Source organism: Mesocricetus auratus, unplaced genomic scaffold, assembly GCF_017639785.1.
Source record: "Mesocricetus auratus isolate SY011 unplaced genomic scaffold, BCM_Maur_2.0 Super-Scaffold_100003, whole genome shotgun sequence".
Taxonomy (NCBI): Eukaryota; Metazoa; Chordata; class Mammalia; order Rodentia; family Cricetidae; genus Mesocricetus; species Mesocricetus auratus.
In genome coordinates this window covers 48,393,327-48,413,344 of record NW_024429188.1, presented here as the reverse complement: position 1 = coordinate 48,413,344, position 20,018 = coordinate 48,393,327, and the positions used below count along the sequence as shown (strand labels likewise).

The following is a 20,018-nucleotide window of genomic DNA, read 5'->3' as shown; positions in this document are numbered from 1 at the left end:
AATCCCAGCACTCGGGAGGCAGAGGCAGGCGGATCTTTGTGCGTTCGGGGCCAGGCTAGACGGATAGCCTCCGAAACAATACAGAGAAACCCTGTCTCGTAAAAACCAAAAAAAAAAAAACAAAAAACAAAAACAAGAGTTGCCATAGTTATGGTCTCTTCATAGTGATAGAACATTGATTGACTAAGACTTACGTAAAGTGCTTCATAAACGGAAAAAAGGTGAAAAGATGCTACTTTTACATAAAAAAATCTAGCTTCTTGATTTCTCTCCTTGGCTCTATTAAGAAACATTCATTCTGGTTTTTGTCCCACCAACTTAGGTCTTGCTGGAAAGACCTGTGTCGCCTCTTCTCCCAGTTAGGTTGTTCTCTATGGATGATGTCCTAGATTCTTTTCCTGTTCCTGTGATAAAACCTTAGGAGGAACAGGTTTACATTATACCTTACAAGTTAGAATCCATACTATAGAGACATCAGAGCAGGAACTCAAGGCAGGAACTAAAGCAGAAGCCATGAAGAAACAATGCTTACTGGTTTGCTCCCCATGATCCACTCACTGTGTTTCTTATACACCCCAAGACCACCTGCCCATGGGTGTCATGGCGCACAGTGGTGGACTTTTTCACATCAATCATTAATCAGGACAATACCCTCATAGACTTCCCCACAGTCTCTGCCACCCTCAGCACTTCCAACTCTTGAGCAAATTACTTACTCTCTTAGAGTCTGCTGCCTCACCAACAAGATGGGAATGGCAATAGCTAACTCTATGATGGAACCCTTGATGATAACATGGGTTTGCAATGCACATACTGCTCTTAAACATCAGAACATGAGCCTTGCTTTTATATTCAAGGGGCTTTTTAAAAGAGGGGAAGTGTTTACGCTAAATTAAAAGAGATAAAGACATTTTAAAGGGGTTACAAAAATAAGATGGGGTACATGACCATGGAACTTCCTTTGTTTCTCTGATGGTCACGCAGCAAGTATGCATTGAGCAAAGCTACATACTGAAGTTGGGTAGGGGGCACAGACATGGAAGTGACACAGCCTGTAGGACTCTGACATGAGACCTGAGCTCATAAAAGGTCATAGCTGGGGCTAGGGAGTTCCTCAGCAGTTAAGAGCACTGACTGCTCTTCCAGAAGACTGGGATTTGATTCCCAGCATCCATACAGTGGCTCACAACCATCTGTTATTCTAGTTCCAAGGAGATCCAATGCCCTACTCTGGTCTCTGAGGGCACCAGGTAACAAACACAGTGCACAGACACACATGTGAGCAAAATACCTAAACACATTTTTTAAAGGCCATAGCCTGGAAGCCACCGTCAATGTGGCAGTGATATGTTCTATTGCAGGTAAAATAGCAAAAAATAATAATAAATATCCTCTTGAATATTGGAGTGTTATAAGGTTCCCAGTATTGATAATGGCAAAAGTTACAAAACATCTGTGGTGGTTAGAACAGAAACGGCCCCCACAGTATCATATGTTTGAGAACTTGGGCTCTAGTTGGTGGAACTGTTTAGGAGGGAGTGTGGCCTTGTTGGTGGAGGTGTATCACTGGATGTGAGCTTGAGGTTTCAAAACAAAAATCTCACACCAAAAAGAAAAACCAAAACGTGGGGTTTCTTTAGTATTAGCTAACTACTCCTGGACATAGAGCCTGCTCTGGAGTGTGATTGGTATACCCAGGGACTCTCCATTGGAGAAAACTGACTTTCCCTTTCCCAGCAGGGATCAATTGCAAATAGTTTCTTGGTTAGGGGAGGGTTTGTACCAACTTCTCTTTCTCTGTGTTGGGACTGTGTCTGGTGTGAATCTGTGCAGGTCTTATGCATGCTGTCACAGTCCCTGTGAGTTCTTATGCTCACCAGTCCTGTTGTGTCTGGATGCTGCTGCTTCCTTGGACCCATCCACCACCTCTGGCTCCTAAAGTCTTTCTGTCTCCTCTTCTACATAGATTCCTGAGCCTGGAGCAGAAGGGTTTCTTATTCGTTTGTTTGTTTGTTTGTTTTAATTTTGGGGGGTTAGTTTTTTTGTTTTGAAAGAGAATGAACACGAAGTTGGATGGGGTAGGAGGTGAGGGGAATATGGGAAGATTCAAGGGAGGGGGAAAACGTGGTCAAAATAGATTGTGTAAAAAATATGTTAATAAAAATGGAAAAAGATGGGGAGTAGAAAGGAGGTGGGGGAACAGAAGGAGAAGAGGGAGGGGAAACTTGTTGATATGCAAAATAAATAAAAAAGGAAAAGAGCCATTCCTAATGTGCATTCTGCTTCCTGTCTGGAGGTCAGGATATGAGCCCTCAGAGGTTGTTCTAATGTCTTCCTGCCTGCTACCGTGTTCCCCATTATGATGGTGATGGATTCCTACACCTCTAAAACTGTGAGCTCAAATAAATCCTCCCTTTTATAAGTTGCCTTGACCATGGTGTTTTATCACAGGAGCAGGAGAGACAGCTCAGTGGTTAAGAGCACTGACTGCTCTTCCACAGGACCTGGCTTCAATTCCCAGCACCCACATGGTAGCTCACAACTGTTTGTAACTTCAAGATCTGACACCCTCACACATACACAAAGTCAGGCAAAACACCAATGAAACATAAATAAAACATAAAATAAAAAAGAAATGGGTATGCAAGGTGGATGGTTCTTGCCTTGAGAACTGACACGATTAAACATTTTTTAAAAGTAACTAATACTACAGCTAAGAGAAATCATTAATTGATATAAAGAATTTATTAGGTAATAAGCAAAGGTTTAAACAAATACAAAATCCTATCTCCTATTAGGCCATTATTCATTTAAGAAACACTTGCATCATACCTACTTCCAAACTAGATGTTGAAGGCAGACGGATGAGTCACCCATTGCTCTGCTCAAGGATAATATGTAACGTTTTAGGCATGAGATTTGCTTCCAAAGCTGTTTTCCATATAGGAGTATTTCTGATCCTCCTGACAGAAAATAGAGGCTCAGAACTGGAAGTTACTCTTATGAGCTGGCACCAGGACTCTGCTTCTACCTGATGCCAAATAAGCAAAGGCAAGCAAGTGCATAACCATCACAGCAGGGCTTCCTCATCCCCCAAAGGCCTGTGGCTCACTGCCCACAGCCACCTGACTAAAGTCTGGCTCAGGGAGACACTTGAAATTCATCCCAAGCCCTCAGGATCTAAAGGGCTCAGCAGCTACATCCTATGCCCAAGTCCTTATCATGGTCAAGACAAGATTTACCTCCCCCATGGAGGGACTGCTCTAACTTCCAGCTTCTGGCTCGTCTTAAGCAAAGGGGTTACCAGTGTGTCCTTCCAAGTTCCTAAGACGAGGCTTACACTACATTCAAAAGGCAATAAAAGTGGGTTCAAAAAAGGTCAACACATATTGTCAGCGTCTTCCTGGACTGTCTCCCCCAACCTGGAGAAAGCGTGGGTCGCAGACGTGAATAAAGTACTGCAGGAGCATAGAAAGGGCCAGGGGGCTGTAAAGAGCTGGGAAAAGCTGTGTGGGAGTCTTGAGTGATGAACAGGGGTTTTAGGAAAGCAAGAGGAGAGCTATGGAAGCCTTCCCTGTTCCTGTGCCCAGTGCTTTCTATACAGGACTTGACCGTCTGTAGCCCCACTGTGTTCTTCCGCACCATCTCCCTAAAAGTTAAGACTCAAGAGTTAACAGCAACTCTCAAGAACTAAGTATCACCGCTATCTGGCACAGAGGCCAGCGCAGGCTTAGTGTGATGATCAGGGTAGGAATTAGTCTTTGGAGCCAACTCTAAATCACCAGATTAAAGATAAACTGCTTTCCTTTCTTAAGGGACAAGAACATTAAAGGGGAAAATATCTCAGCTATGCCCAAACTCAGCCTTTTTAAAGACAGCATCTTGTTATAGAGTCCAGGCCTGGCCTAGAACTCTTGATCCTCCTGCCTCAGCCTCCCAAGTGCAAGGATTACAGGATGAGTCATCACCACACCCCACTCCAAACCCCCACTTTAAAGCTCATTTTGACAGAGCACAGCCAAGTTTTTAAACTATGGTGAAGGAAGAAACGATAGTTGCATCTTCCCACCCAGGCCCCCCAAAGCAATGTTTTAACCATACTTAACAAGTAACCCAGTTGTTACTTCTAGAAAGTACAGCCACAGCCAGAGGAATGGCAGCTGCCTGGCTCAAAGAGAATCACCATGTGGACCCCTTTCCTCCTCCCTCACTCCCCACATGCCTCCGATAGTCTAGAAGCCCCAGACACAAAATATAAATGCTCTCTGCACGCCGATGATGTTTCTTTCCTAAACCTATAGTTTGCATTACCTTGAAGTTATAAGGAAAAGATTTCACTGAACTTTTTCTCAATGGGGAGTAAATTTGTGTAACCTGTTATTCCAAGGGGGTAATCTGGTTCAAAAGATGGAATACGGCAAGATCTCACGACCCAAAATCCTCACGAAATGAGTTCCCTGCTCTGTTTCCGGAGCTGCAGTGTTCACACATTTCAGCAAGGAATTCTTCTGTATCACTTTGAGCGGAACCATTCCTTAAAACCTAGTTCTCAGCCTTCATAAATAGATCCTTCCCCTTTTTTAAACTTCGTGTGTTTTTCCTGGGGAAAATTGAAAATCTTAACTGATGAAAGCACAAAAATTATACTCTGAAATAGAGTATCACGACGCGCTTTGGTATTTGTGTACAGCGCGGGATGCTTATTTTATCTGGGTCTGGGCCTCAATCTCTCCAAACAGTCATCATTTCCTCTTGGCAAACGCTTTCAGCAGATTCTTCTTTCTCCCTTGTCTTCATCCTCAGGGGCTGGGCCAGCCTGAGAGGCCAACCGTGGGGATTACTGTCTGTCTCTCTGATTACAGCTGAGAAGAACATTGTAAAAGTGCCCCCCTCTTCCCCTATATCCTTGGTCCCAGTATTCTCCTGGTGGCTGCTAACGGAATCAGCTAAATCTTGGTACCCCAAAAATAGATACAGAGAAGGTTCCAAATGGGAAGCCCAAATGCAGCCTCTAACATCAGAGATACCACTGGACCAGGCTTCTTCCTTTCTCTGGGTGGCTGTTGGCCAGGATCCACATTCTAAAAGTATTTCTGTTGGTATCATGAAAGGAAAGACAGATATTCTGTCTTCTAAATTGCATTTGTTAAGCAGTGATGCATGTCTGTAATCTTAGCAAGCAGAGGCAGGAAGATCAGGGGTTCAAGGTCATCTTCAGGTATATAGTAAGTTCAAGTAGAACCTGGGCTACATATGACCCTGTTTCAAAAAACAAAAAATAAAAACAAACCGGAAAAGGATGCATTGTATCTGCACAAGGATCTATGGGCTTGAAAATACTCTACACGTTTATACAGTTATACTGTGAATGCATTAACTATGTGCATGCTATGAACTACCAAATGGGAAAGAATGGAGTCCTCCCTGCACATCAATTCACAGGCAACCATTTAACTTCAATCTGTAATTTCTGGCTTGGCCCAATTTGAAGTGTGAAACTACAAAGTGAGAATGTCTTTCTTTTAGCCTGGATTCCCAGAAATGTGTGCATAGTGAAATCTTTCTATTCTTTTGAAAAGTTCACTGAAGGTAGAGACCCATCCCAATGTCAAAATGTGCGACCCCATGTAGCTATAACATAAAAAGACACATTGCTTTCATCCAAAATGTTATTGGATTTGATAACATGAGCAAAGCAATATACGATAAAAAATCTTTTATTTTGCTGTAGCATATACTCTTTTTTACTGATAAAGTAATTTTTCTAATTTTCTTCCTTTGCTCATAAAATTAAAAAGTATATTAGTCAACTTTGGAGGCATGACTATTTGTGATTAATTCATACATGTGACTGTTTTGTCACTCCTTTGAACCTAAGCCTACACTATACTTCACGCTTATTATCCACAAAGATAATTTATAAAAGACTGTACGATGAAGCACTGGCATGTAGCTCAATGGTAGCATCAACCCTGCACAAAATGCTCCCTAGAATAGCAAGGAAGAAGAAAGCAGAGGAGGAGGAGGAGGAGGAAGAGGAGGAGGAGGAGGAGGATGAAGAGGAGGAGGAGGATGAAGAGGAGGAGGAGGAGAACTCTGGCTTGCTAATGTCTACCCATAGCATGTCTTCAGAGTACAACCCCTTGGAAACTTTGTAAACACACCGGTTCCTGCCTACTGTCTCCCAGAACTTGAGGTTATAGAGGATACATGTCATCAGTTGTTTTTAAATACTTTTAGATGATCTGGTTTTGCACTCAAGGTCAGTACAAGATTCTGTGGCTATCATTTAAAGTTTTCAGAATGAAGTTGCAGGAGCATTGCAAGCATTGTGAAGGATTCTGTCCAAGGAGATGACAGAATCGCCTGGTGGTCTGGGCATCTTGTAGACAATGCCAAGGTGTTCCTGTGACCTTGAGGCAGCTTGGCTATGAGATCAGGTTCTCCTCACTCTGTCAGCACTGGGAAAAGATAGACCTGCTGGACCTCCAGGCAAACTGCTCACTACAACCTTGGGCCTATAAGTTTTGTGAGAAAAACTTCTTCACCCCTCAGACAAATTGATTCCTTAACACTTGTGAGCCTAGCGAGTAACCATGCCCCTCCCCCTACCAGGAGACAAGAGCAGAGCAAACAAGACAGAGGAGTCCTGCCTGAAGGCAAAGGCTGCTGCTAGACTGCTGAACCAGAATTCACCCTCTACTGCTTCGTTAATGCCCCTCCGGTGTCCTAGCCTGGCAGGTCTGAGGTCAGCAGGCAATGGTCTATAACAATAAACATCCCGGGACTGCCAGTGCTCTCAGTAGAGTCTGCTTCAATTACAAAAGATGCCCCCCACCTTTGGTTGGCAATGAGATAGTGAGCAGACATCAATCAGGGAGAATGAAGATGAAGTCAAAGGAAAGCAAAGTCCTGTGTCAGGGAGAGGTGCGCTGACAGCGTCAACGTGCTCATTCTCCACAAGTTCCAGAGCACAGAAAAGCGGCTGCAGCTCAGAGCTGTCTAGGAAACAATTCTATTGTAACAGACTTAACTTAGGAGTTTCAAAAGGCTTCACAGCACCCAGGCATGGTGGCAAATGGGTGTAATTCCAGCACTCGTGTGGCAGAGGCAGGAGGATAGAAAGTTTCATTCTAGCCTAGTTGTGGTAGTGACAGAGGAAGAGCACACTGTGGATTTCTAGTTCAGGGAGTTGCCTAGTAGAGGGATGTAAGAGGGAACTGAAGTAGGGGAGGACGGGCTGGATTCCGGAGAGAGCACAAGTCTTCCCCGGACAGAGGGCCACTGCAGCAGCTGAGGTGGTGGGGAAACCCATCACATCCTGTTTGTTACTCACAGAGTTAGAGAGTGTTAAGGTTTAAAAAATGGTTTACTTGGAGATGTACCCTTGAGACTGAAATTGCCTGGCAAAGCCAGGTCTTCACCCTCTCCATGACCACCCCAGCCCCCAAAGTCTCCACCAGAAAGGACCCTAAAATACAGCGAGAAAGAGAGACAGAAAGAAAACAAGAGTCTACCTGCTTGTGAGTCCCTGGCACTTGAAACTGAAATCTATTCTATGTCTGTTTTGCGGGGGGAAGGGGGAGGATGTGTTGAGCCTTGACTGTATCTTTTATCGTGTTTCCCCCCTAAATAATCTGCAAGTTCTCTATGGGAAAACGAGAAAAATGTTTTTCTTTTCCTTTTATTTGGTGGTGCTGGGGAATCAAACTTATTTAGGGCCTGCCTAGACAAGTAAGCACGCTATCCCTGTTTTACACCCTTAGTCTAAATTTTTTCCCTTTGGAAAATGGATTCAAAGGAGGGATGGGTTTTTAAGATCTATTTTTTTCTTTTTACTTTGAGTGGATCACTTTGCTGCTGAGAGCAGAGTAATTATCCTCCTGACAATTTATAGTCTGATTCCTCAGTATAAGCAAAGTACCAAATAAAGTATCCTCCTCAACTGTAAGGCTGTGAGGTGACAGAGTCCTCTTAACATTAGCATACTCACGGGCCCCCTTCCCTTTCAGGAAATAGTACCCAGAGCTGTTAGCAAGATGCTTCTTTTATTTATGGTGTGTCTCTTTTGGCTCTACAATTCCATCTCAGGATCTTATGCTAAACAAAAATCAGACATTGTGCCAAGACATGTGGTACAAGGGTTTTCACACCACTTGTTTTTTTTTTTATGTTAACCTGAGAAAGGAAAGCAACCTAACATTCACTAACAATGGAGTGGTTATAGAAATTTTGCTCGGTCTGTGATAGAAATGGTGAAATACTATACAGCTATGAAGAACCCCCTGTGGACAAATGCAACTTAGCTGACTGATATGTCTGAGACATAATTCCTTTTGTGTAAAATGGGGTTCATACTATTCATGTCGGGGGATTATTTCAAGGGTCTAAATAATGTGTATAAAATAGTTGGTACATACCCCCCAATCATGCATACCATCACCAGATACCATCCAGAAAGATGCAAGTCCTTGAAACCTTTGTTTATTTATTTGGTTTTGGCATGACAACCTAGGCTAGAAAAGGGGAAGGAAGGAATTCATCTCAACAGCTGCCATAGCTAGTAAAAAGCCCACTTGGTGTCAAATCCTGACTTAACTGGAGAAGTGGCAGTAAAAACACAAATATTTCTACCCACAAAGAACTTATTCTTTATTGAGGCTCTTGCAATTTCCAGAGAGGGGAGCAGTTGGAAGGATAGGAAGGAAGGTTGGAGAGCTGTTTTGAGTGCACAAACTTTCCAAGTTAAATGGCTAGAATCCAGTTGTCTTCTGCATGACTAGCCCTACTGCCTGTCACACGCAAACCTTGCTGTAAGTTATTTATATAAATACTTACTCATCACACCTGATTGTGGCATTATCAAAGTAGCCTTGTACATTAAAATGCTATCATCCTGTGTACCCTATCATTTGCAACAAATGCATGGGACCAGAGGACATTATATTGAGTGAAATAAGCCAGGCACAGAAAGATAAATACTGCATGTTCTCACCCATATGTAAAAGCTTTTTTAAAAAAGTTGAGCTAAATGTAGCTCATTACCGGAGGCTGGAAATAATGGCGGAGGGGTTTTACAGGGAATTTGGATAATATACAACAAAATTCAATCTGCTACAAGGGAGTTGTTCTAATGTTCCTTAGCACAGTGGGATAACTACTGTTCACAAGAACCCTTTATATTTTTATAAATATCTAGGAGAGAGGCTCTTGAAATCTCCAAGCACAATGTAATGATGAGGAGACAGAAACAAAAATCTTGATTTGATCAGCAAATACTGCATACATGTATTGAACTATCACATTGTACTGCATAAATATAGACAATTATTATGTACTAATAAATACTTTAAACAGGTGAAATGTTAACTATCCTGATTTTATCATTACATATTGTACATATGAACTGAATTATCACAGTCTATCTAATACTTTATACAATTAAAATAATAAGACTGACAAGATGTCTCAGGGGGCAAAAGCATTTGCCATGCAAGCCTGATAATTTGAGTTTAAGGCCCAGAACCCACATAGTGAAAGATGCCCTCTGACAGCCACGTAAACATCACAATACATACACAATAATAAATAAAATGAAAATCAAGGGCCAGGGATATATCTTATTGGTAGACCACTTGCCTAGCCTGCATAAGTCCATGGTTTCAATCACCAACTTCATCAAAGGAATTAATGGGTAAATTAAAAATTAAAACTAAGGCTGGGAAGATGATAGTGCAGTAGGTAGCACCAGGCCAGTGAGAGACCCTGTCTCAAAAACAAAACAAAGCATCATAGTCTCATCAAATGACTGCCTACACATGAATCTGAACAAGGATGAAACCAATAAACATGCTAATGTGGTTGGAGGAAAGCTCAGGGGGCCCCAGCCCTATACAAAAAGCAACTAAAGAATGCTGAGAAGTGGAGAAACTATCTTCCCAGGAAAAAGTACATCTGATTATCCAACACCAAATCATCAGCCCTGAAAACATGTACAAATAACATTATACAGCCTGAGCAGATTATAGTTAGGAATATATTTGTATATACATACACGTATATATTCATGTAACAACAATTAATGGGAAAAGAGCAAGAAAGGGCATATGGGGGGCTGGAAGGAGGAAAGGAAGGGAGAAATGATGTATTATGATGTCAAAAATAAAAGAAATAATTTAAAACAAAACAAAAAACAAGAGAGAGGATAAACAGGAGCAACAACACCCAAGACTGACCGCTGAGCTCCACACACATCTACGCCTGCACATACATTATTACATACACACACAGAGAGAGACAGACAGAGAGACAAAGAGACAGAGAGAGAGAAACACATGTAAATAAAAATTAAAATAAATTTGCCTTAATGAACTTATGAAAAGAACTGTTCTTGTTTGAACCAGGAAGATAAGGTTTATCATCCCCAGTTAGGAGCAGAAGACTCTAGAAGGCTATGATGTTATCATAAGAGGCTCATGATGTCTTCAGATTCACAAACCATTGTCCGTCTGCTGAGTAGGCAACTATTCTTCATATACTTGATCATAGAGGTCTCATGCATAAAATATAAATTAAAGTGAAAACTATTGATAGCGTTCTATTGTGTTTTGAGTTTGATTTTTACCATGGAGGATTCTGGAAGTTCTAATTCCGTTATTGGAGACTGAGTCGAAGAACTCTCTGGGGTGTGAAGTGGGTCTCGATTCTAATTGTTATCTCCCATCAGCTTCAGAAGACTGATTTTTAGCTCTTCAGCTTGCTGCCCCATGTTGATGTGGTGGGAAGTGAGATGGTGCCCAGTCCTGGAGACGAGGAGCGCTCTGAGGGGAGAGGCCCAGTCTACTTATCTGTCAGTCTCTAGAACCCAACACAACAGTAAGAACCAAAACTAAATTGTGCCTATTATAGAAAGCAATGATCCAAAGAAAAGATGAGTTGAGGCCTCTAAAAGAGTACAGAACAGCAAAGCCAGTAAGCCTGCTAAGCTACTTATGCCCAGAAGGATAAGCAATCCATTCCTTGGAAACATGTATGCTAAACACATTTCTGGCAATCATTTTGCTTTCTTGTTCCCCTTGGTTTTTAATAAAGGAGCTTTTGGAAACGCCAACTAATTGCTACTGCAGCATCAGAAAATAGTCAAGATGTAACCTCATAGTCGCAACTGACCTGCAATCTAAAGGGTGGAGAATCAGTGTAAAAACAGCAGAAGGATTGATAGTGAAGGACCCTGATGGGAAGGTGACCTTCAGAGGTCAGTGTGTCGATGGCTAACTATGCTTTCCCACATGAAGAGCATCTCTCCAGAACAAACTTGACTCCAAACTCAAGGCTTTAACAAGAGAGTTCATTGGCTCACACCTGCTGTCTGTACTAAGCAGGTTGGACATTTTTCCTCTCCCGCTCCATCTTGCCTCCCAACTACAGAAACCAAGGGTTTGGGGCTGTTCTTTAAAACATCCCTCAGGGACTAAAGGAATCAGGAATTATTCCTTACCCTGGACAAATTCCAGCTAAAGAAAATACCAGAGCAGGGCCTCTTAGTGAACTGACTTGGAACTCAGTGTCGCAGCAGAGGGTAGAGCACTAGCTGAGAATGTCAGATGCCCCTTCTGAATCAAGTATTTCTGTCATTGACTTTCTCTGTGACTTGGCCGGTACCCGTTCCCAAACTGGCAGACCGAATATGTTCCTGGGTCACAAGCAACAGTAATGCAAAAGACAGAGGAGAGGAAGAGAATCTAGTAAGAAACTTTTAATTTCAACATACAAGGGGATCATCGAGTCATTTCAAAATGATAATGCTTCAATTTCATGATTTCTACCCCCTTTCACTTAGAATCACATGTGTTGAGGCACAAAAATCCCCTCAGGGTTACTATAAGTCTTGATCCATCTGAGTGACTTTGGGCAGGTCCTTTCCCCTCCCTTGGCCTCAGCTATCATGTGCTATGATGCTCACAATGGATTAATGACAGACTTTTTGGTTAACATAGTATAGTATAAATAGACTCTACAAAAGCCAGAGGGGCACAGACAGGGATAGATGATGCCAATGAGCCACCCTTCTCCTGAAACCTGATCACCTTCATCAAGGTCAAAGGTGAGCCCAGAAGCCATAACGTAAGTCTTCTATTCCTGACATCTTGATGCTTTTGTCACTTTAGCTATTCATGTGTCTAAAAAGGAGGAGATTACATATCTTGTTTCTAAAGGGGAGGACATTCTAGTGGACATTTTGGTGTTCAAATTTCCAGCGAAGATGTATTCAACACATGGAAATATCATGAAGCAGACCAAAGAATTTCATGGTATTTAAGGAGAAAATGAGAAGTGAAAAAATACAGAAAGTGGGTTTGTTTCCCACCCCCAGGCCCCTTCTGTCAACCCACTGTCCCTAGAGCCTCGGAGGATGACAGGCAGGACAGAAACAAAATCAATCCCAGCCAAGTGTCTCTCAAGTCTCCCAAGATCCCCTAAGTTCCATCAGTCTCCAGAGATCATGCTCAATCCTTCTAGCAAGAGCAGTGTAACTCAGGGTGTAACACCTCATCTAATGGCAAACTGACTGTGGTCAAGAGGTGTATTTCTCCTATTTTTCACCCCATGCAGAGTTATAACACACTAGGGCTATAATTTCAAGCAGAATAAACCATCTGTCCTTTATGGTTTGCAGCCAGGGTTGCCACAACATTGGAAAATCGAGAGACGGGGAAAGAAAAAGAAGAGTGGGTTTCTGCTGTGGTTCTCACTGACTGTAGTCAAGAAAAAATAACTGCAAAGATGCAACAGAGTGTATTTCCCACAGAAATCCATGGGCTAGAGTGACATGATAACTCTCCCGTGTGATGAAGCATAACTAGAGGGACCAGCAAGATGGTTCAGCACATAAAGGCGCTTGCCACTAAGCCTGGTAACCCAAGTTTAATCACTAAGACTCACATGGTGGAAGGAGAGAACCAACTGCTATATGTCTCTGACCTCCACTTGTGCACCGTGGCGTGTGTGTGTGTGTGTGTGTGTGTGTGTCGTTCACACTCACACACGATAAATCAATTAAAATGTAGCTATATAGTGTTTCACTAGTTTCCTATATCTCAAAGGAGATATTATACACCTAAGCTGATGCCCTAATTGCTTTTGTAATTATCATCTAAGCACCTACAAACATTAAACAGATCTCGGAGGGAGGAGTAGGAAAGCTCTCGGATTGACTCAGCATAAGGCAACAGGCATGGAGCTATTTGCCACTGGCTTTGACCATAATAACTTTGAAAAGAAAAGAGTAAAGACTGCAACATGCAACAAAATGGGTCACATCCAAAGCCATATTGGGGGGTTTCACTTTAGAAGCAAGGCCATGCCTGGAGTATGGCAACAGACAGGCAGGGACACAGACAGGGGGGTCTGCTGCAGACTTGAGTGGACCCGTTTCCCTACCACCCTTATTCCCCAGTTAGAAGAGTTTCTAGGACAAGCTCAAAGGGGCTCAAGTTACCCAAGAACAGCCTTTTGGGGGATTGTTGCCAGGCAACCAAGCCAGTCCAGTTCCACCCCTGTAACCTTGAAGATGGCAGGAGTTTGACCCGAGACTGTGTAAAGAACCATTGGAATCCTTTAACATCCACTTTCTCCTCCTCTATCTTCCCTCCTGTCCTGCCCTCCCCTGCATCTTCCCAGAGCCCCAGCCCAGCCAGCATGCTGTGAACTAGTGTGACTTGTCACTATTCAGCCCCTTAGTGGCAGCCAAGTTGTCCCAGTAGGGAAGCTACAAGCTGCTGGTCTTTCAGCTGTCATTCACTCTGGCCATGTTTCCAAACCTCCCTCCTTCCCAGATTTCTCTTTCCCACCGTGGTTGGAAGAAATAGCTACAGGAAGAATATGAGGGAAATCGAGATAGACAGGCAGTATGTAGGGTAAAATGCTAAATCGGAGTGCTGGTCCTCAGATGGTCATAAACATGTAGGAATGCTAGGAGGAAAGGATGCTAGAAAGAACAAACAAAAAGACTAGAGCTGACAAGGCTTGCTTGTTTGTTTCTGATCATAATCTAGTATCCAGCCTGCTGGACACCTTGTTGAAGCTTATGCCTCAGCAACAAGGGAGTGCCAGATGGTACTCTAGTTATGCTCTGCATCTCCCTTTGGCACTCACCCTCAGCCCATTGTTGAGAGGGCCTACAGCTACTTAAAAGTGTGCCCTGGGAATCTCAGGAGTACGCTGAGCGCAGGAAAGTAGAAAAGCGTATCTTTTTAACGACTCACTGTTTGGTGTACGCAGCAGTCCTCCAATACCTCAGACTCAATCAACATGTACGTTCTCAAAGACAAGTGACCACACTAAAGATAAGAGACAGACACTCCCAGCTCCTGCAAACTTCTGTGAGGCCAGATCAATGGCTATCTATCTTAAGAATCAGTCCTTTTCTTTAACAATACATCAATGGCATAAAACTGTTTCTTTCTATCCGGACAGGTCACTGGAAAGAGTTAAGCCCCCAGGTGACTTGGTAAAACCATCCCAACACCCCAACCCCAGCCCATGGGAAGGGCTGACTGACTCAGAACACAAAAAGTGAGTTGGAAAAGCAGACTTTCCTCCCTGGCCTCAACTTACCCTGCTGAACTCAGTAGGTGGCTCTCTGCAGGCTGGACAGGGATTTGGAAAAGTATTCTCCGAGCTGCGTTATCAAATTTCTCCTAGACTAACCCTGGTAATCAGTGGGACCCCAGGGGAAGAAAAACAATGACCTTCTTACCCTCTTTGTTAACTGAGAAGGAGCCAGAGCCAGAGCCTAAGCTTTCCTGGTCCCCTGGCTCACAGACTTCTGGTTCCATGTCCACATTCCATCTGGTAGTCATCTGTGTCCTCCACCTTCCTTTGCTCACTGGGTTCAGTTGATTTTTCTCTAGCAGTGACCTCTGCCGTGTACCTCAAAGGTCAGAGACCTTTATGAAGGAAGAGGGATGCTAGGCCCTCTGACTCCTGTCATTTTTGTAAGGGGTGGAGTCTGCAACGAAGAAGGGCTGACCTACACAATTCTCTCCCAAAGCCTGACTCAAAAGTCAGCAAGTAGCCATCTTCTGCCTCCATCTGAAACTTTCTGGCCACACTGCTTCCCCTTCTCCCTGTCTCTCCTAACCTCCCCTAGGTGCTGACAGGCCCGATTACCTGGAGTGTCTCTGCTATCATCATCATTTCTAACACACACACACACACACACACACACACACACACCTTGCTTTGAGAGAAGTCCCACATTCTAAGGGAATCCTCCCTTTCTTCACAGCGGAGATCCTCACTATTCAAAGTAGCAAAGAGCCAGGGCTCCCACCCGCCTACAGTCTCACAGGTTCCTAATGTTCCCTGAGGAAACTCCTGGGACCTGGCGTCCTCGGGCACGGCTGGATCTTAAAGCGAACACACTTTTAAGAAAACCGCCTGCCTTCCAGTGCCTGGGGATGACAGTTTCTTTAAATGGTTCTCTCCAGCAAAGCTGGGCAGCGGGACCTTAGCGAAAGGGGAATCAGCGAAGCCCGGGACAGTCTCCCCTCCCCCTGCCGGCCACTCCCGGCGCGGCAACGCGGACCGTGCGGGGTAGAAGCGGGCGGGAAGGGCGCTCAGAAGCGGCTGGGCGGGCGCGGGAAGGCCATTCACACTCCGGCGCGAAGTCGCACCGATCTGGCTGCAGAGGCCCCGCTACCCGGGAGGCAGGCAGGCAGCTCGGTACACTTTCCGAAGTGGCGACCACCAGAGACGCCGGTGCGACCACTCGGTTCCCGACGCCACCAGGACGCTTTGGTCCACACCGCCCGGGACCCTGCGGTTCCCCTCCCTCTCCAAGCACTGCAGAGAGGGCGGCAGCCCCCAGGCCAGAACCCTGCGGGTAGATGGCCACACGGGACGGCGCGAGCGGATCCCGGGAAGTTCGGACGGCGGGAGGGCGTCCGGGAGGCCTTGTCCCTCTATCTCTGAGGGGCAGACGCGGGCGAACCCAGTGGGACATCCCCAGAGGCGGATGGGAGAGTGTCGCGGGTCGCGGGCGCCTTGCGCCTTTTACCTAGCAATTCTTCGTCGTCCTCCGGGCCGAGCAGGCGACAGGGAAGACGGCGGCGGAGACGCATGGTGCGCCGGTACAGGCTGTCGGTGCGGCGCCCCAGGGCCAGCAGGTGCCCCTCGAGGTCCTCGAGTAGAGCCAGCGAGTGGCCGCAGAGGTCGGCGAGCTGGCGGAGTACACTGAGCGCAGCCAGGTGGCTCACGTCGCAGAGCTCGGTCAGTGGCTGCTGTGGTTTGCGCGGGCATAGACGCTGGGGCACCACCGTGCGCTGGTAGAACGGCATCCTGGGCGCTGGTGAGGGGCCCTACGCGGCCCGCTAGCCTTGTGGCTCCGCTGGCCCCCAAGAGGTGGCCGCAGTCCGGGTGGAGCAGGGCACTAGACACCGGCCGGTGAACAGCGCGAGTGGCTGGGCGGGCTGAAGGCTTCACAGCCTGCAGCGCCGGCTCCCCGCGGGCTGCACACTCGCAGGAGCCACCAGTCCCTCTGACTCGGCTCCACTGGGCTCCTCCTCCTCCCTGCCTTTCTCCTCCTCCCTCGCTCTGCTACTTCGGGATCCCCCCTCCTTTTTTTTTTTTTTTTTTTTTTTGCGGTCAGAAATTCGCAGATTAACGCTTGATCTGGGAGAAAGAAAAAAAGGAAGTAGGAGTAGAAAGAAGGAGCTGAGAGTTAAAGAAGGAAGGTCTGAGTGAATGTGTGTTGAGGAGGGTGTGATGTTCGTCGGTGCACGGAATGTGCCCGCGTCCTCCTGTGGAGCTTCAGGCTCAGTACTGATAGTTAAGATTGTTTTCTGCCTATTTTTTTAACTTCAACTTTTCTCTTTGTAAAACTAAAACTGCAAATGCACCGACATCCACGCCAGCGAGTCACAGCAGAGACACGTAGAACAGTCTGACTCCATACATCTAGTTTTCCTTCTAATGTGTACGCTGTGCCCTGCACCAATCCACACTGGGCTATGAGTACAGCCAGCTAGCGACCAGAACCCCCGAAATACAGAGGAGAGAACTAAGTACCTTATTTGACTGTTCAAGAGGGAAGTGTCTATGAGGAGTAGCACTGTCTCTGTCGGCCTGTAAAGGCATGAAGGAATAATAATAATAATAATAAGTATTTTGTGGAATAATCTATCCTGTTGGGTTTAAGGGACACTGCTTGTACTTTATGCTAAAAGGGAACCCAGAGCTGTTTCCTTTGGGGGGAGGGCCTGCCACAATGAGCCCAGAAGAGGGGTTTCAGGAGTTGGGATGTGCTTTTAGTGCAGACAAACCTGAACTGAGAAGGGAAAATGTACTCAGAAAACTAGAGTGCCTTTAGTGTATTGTGTGACTGTGTGCACTTGGGAAGTTTTCACTCAGAACTTCTCACACTGATCTTGCTTGTGATTCTCCTCTAATCTACTTTGATTTCAGGTATACTTTCGTTTCTAATTCTCTCACTTTCCATTCTACGATTGCCCTGTTAAGTATAAGCTCTCAAGAACCTATTAGCAAAACATCTGTAGCTAAATACTTGCGTCTGTACTAATATGATGTGGGGTGTGTTTCCATTCTTCAGAAAATTAATTGTTTCTTAGACAGTTCAAGAAAGCTCTACAGGTGCTGGAGGGATGGCTCAGTGGTTAAGAGCACTGACTGCTCTTCCAGAGGACCCAGGTTCAATTCCCAGCATCCACATAGCAGCTCACAGCTGTCTATAACTCCAGTTCCAGGGGATTCAATGCCTCTTCTCACTTCCACAGGCACCAGACACACACATGGTACACAGACATACATTCAGGCAAACAATTATACAGTAAAACAAAATAAATTTTAAAAAGAAATCTCTATAAATGGTATATTGAAGTCATGTTTATGCTTTTAAATGTTTTACTACCTATGTGGGATGATGGCTGTGTTCATTGACTTTATTAAATCTGCAATGCATATATCAAAACATAATACCATGCCCTCTACATATGTAACTAATTATTATTTATCAATTGAAAATACAAAAAAATAGTGCTGCAATCCAGTTGTCCTCAGCGATAGTTATTTCTTAAACGTAGTTACTAGAAAAGTTGAGCTCTAGTTAAAGAATCAACAAATGGACAAAAGACAAACCCCTTTTGAACTATGAAGTCTGGTTGTGGAATAAGAATCCAAAGTTCTTTCCTTGGTGAACTCCAGCCTCAGCCACGTGAGTGACTGGCAGGAAGTAGGGGACTTGGCTTTACTCAGCAGAGATGCTTTTCCCTGACCTATGAGCTGTTACGACTGATCTCTGCTCCGGAGGAGGAGAAATGAAGTAGAAGCAGATTGAAGGAGACTGTCTGGGCAGAGCTTTGCAGCCTGAGTGCAGCAGGCCTGTGCTGGGCCTGGTGGTTGAACAGCCCGCACCCACACCCCCTACTCCGATTCCTGAAGCCGAGTCTTTCAGAGCTCCATAATAAGAAGCTCAGTTTTGGCTCTGTGCCCTTCCCCCAGCCTAGTCAGTGCTCACTCACTCCAGCCTCTTGAATGAGAGAGTCCTGGCTTTCATCAAGGAAACATCAAGGACTTGCAATGGAGCCACCTCAGAGCAGAGCTCCTCCTCCCTTCCCAGGACTACAGCGGCTGAGGTCAGGGGGTTTAAGTCTTCACCTTCCTTCTTAGTCTGTCTCTTCCCCGCAGGAAAGAGGAGACCTCCACAGAGGGACTGTTGCGGTTCAAGAAGTGAAACTGGATAGAGACCGCCTCTGGGGAAGCAGGGTCCCACTGGTCTGCGGAGGGACAATTGGGGTCCTAAAAGTGCCACTCTCCATCCAAGCCCACCAGGCAGGAAAGCAACTGAGGTGAAGGGTCTCTCTCCATCAGCCTCTAGCACAGCATCTGGAGCAATGTACAGATGGTAATATGATCATCTCTGTTTGTTTATGATAATAGGACTAGTATTTCTTTGTAATACTATCATCTCCCCGCTCCAGTAGCTCCCTGAAGGCAGGAGCCACATCTGTCTTGTTTGCTGCCCTATGTCCAATGCAAAGCCCAGGGACTAGCATGCATAAGGTACTCAGGAAGTGTCTGTTAAACGAATGAATAAAGGAAGCTAGATTATAGGCAGAGCCACATATGAAAAGCCTTACTAAAGAATTTCACTTGGCCAAAGGGGCAATGGAGGGTCACTGTAGTTTCTGGAAGAGAACATAGCCTGACACCGGAAGGAGGCTCTTAAGAATTCCATCTAGCATCAGTGTGGAAGCCAAGGCTGCTGCAACCACCTGTGCCCCATCCTCGGGGCGCAGTCACCAGTAAGCACTCTGAGAATTAAACAGTTGCTTTGGTTATCCTGTAAACCTTGGCACTAACCCACGCAGGAGCCAAAAGAGGCAGGGAGCTGTGGAGGCAGGAGGGGAGGCCCTTAACAACAGCACCTTACCACACCTCCAAGTGCTAGGTGCTTCCCACCCGCCGCCAAAGCCAGGGCTCCAAGGTCTGTAGCAGTTTTTCCCATAACTGTGCTTGGAGATACAATCTGGGCCTAAATTGGGCCCACCTGTGGAATTGGACATGCCCCCCCCCCAACTAAAGCAGAAACAGAAAGAGAGACCAGCGAGACAAGAGGGAGTTGGGGAAGGGACCAGTCACTCTCGTTTCCTTCCACTGCCCATCCTGTTTCTCACCTTGCTGCAAAGAAACTAGAGTTTTAATTTGAACAAAGGAATTTGACAGAATGAACAACTAATGTAAAATATGCCCTTCCTCGTTCAAGCTGGCAGTTTTCACAGCTGCAAAGTAAAAAAGAAACAAAAGTGCATCGGCTTTCCTCTCGGGCCTGTAGCCCTCATCATGCAGCCAAGCACAGCACGGGCCCCAGACGTGTCTCAGGACCAGAAGTGAGAACGCCTCTTTCATGCTGCCACTTCCCAGCGACATACAAATAGTGACTTAGAGGCTCAGGAGGGATGCCCGGGTTACTCCTTGACAGTCTTCATAGTCACTCGTTT

At 45.3% G+C, this 20,018-nt stretch overlaps 1 protein-coding gene across 1 annotated transcript in view; it reads right to left on the bottom strand.

The window, feature by feature from the left end:
• Nhsl2 (NHS like 2) overlaps positions 1–16,583 on the bottom strand; it is a 239,757-nt gene extending 223,174 nt beyond the window's left edge. Inside the window, exon 1 of the mRNA XM_040744267.1 lies at positions 16,061–16,583. Within this exon, the coding sequence (XP_040600201.1) occupies positions 16,061–16,340 (280 nt within the window). The 5' untranslated portion in view covers positions 16,341–16,583. The remainder of the gene's footprint in view (positions 1–16,060) is intronic.
• Positions 16,584–20,018: the final 3,435 nt, after the last annotated feature.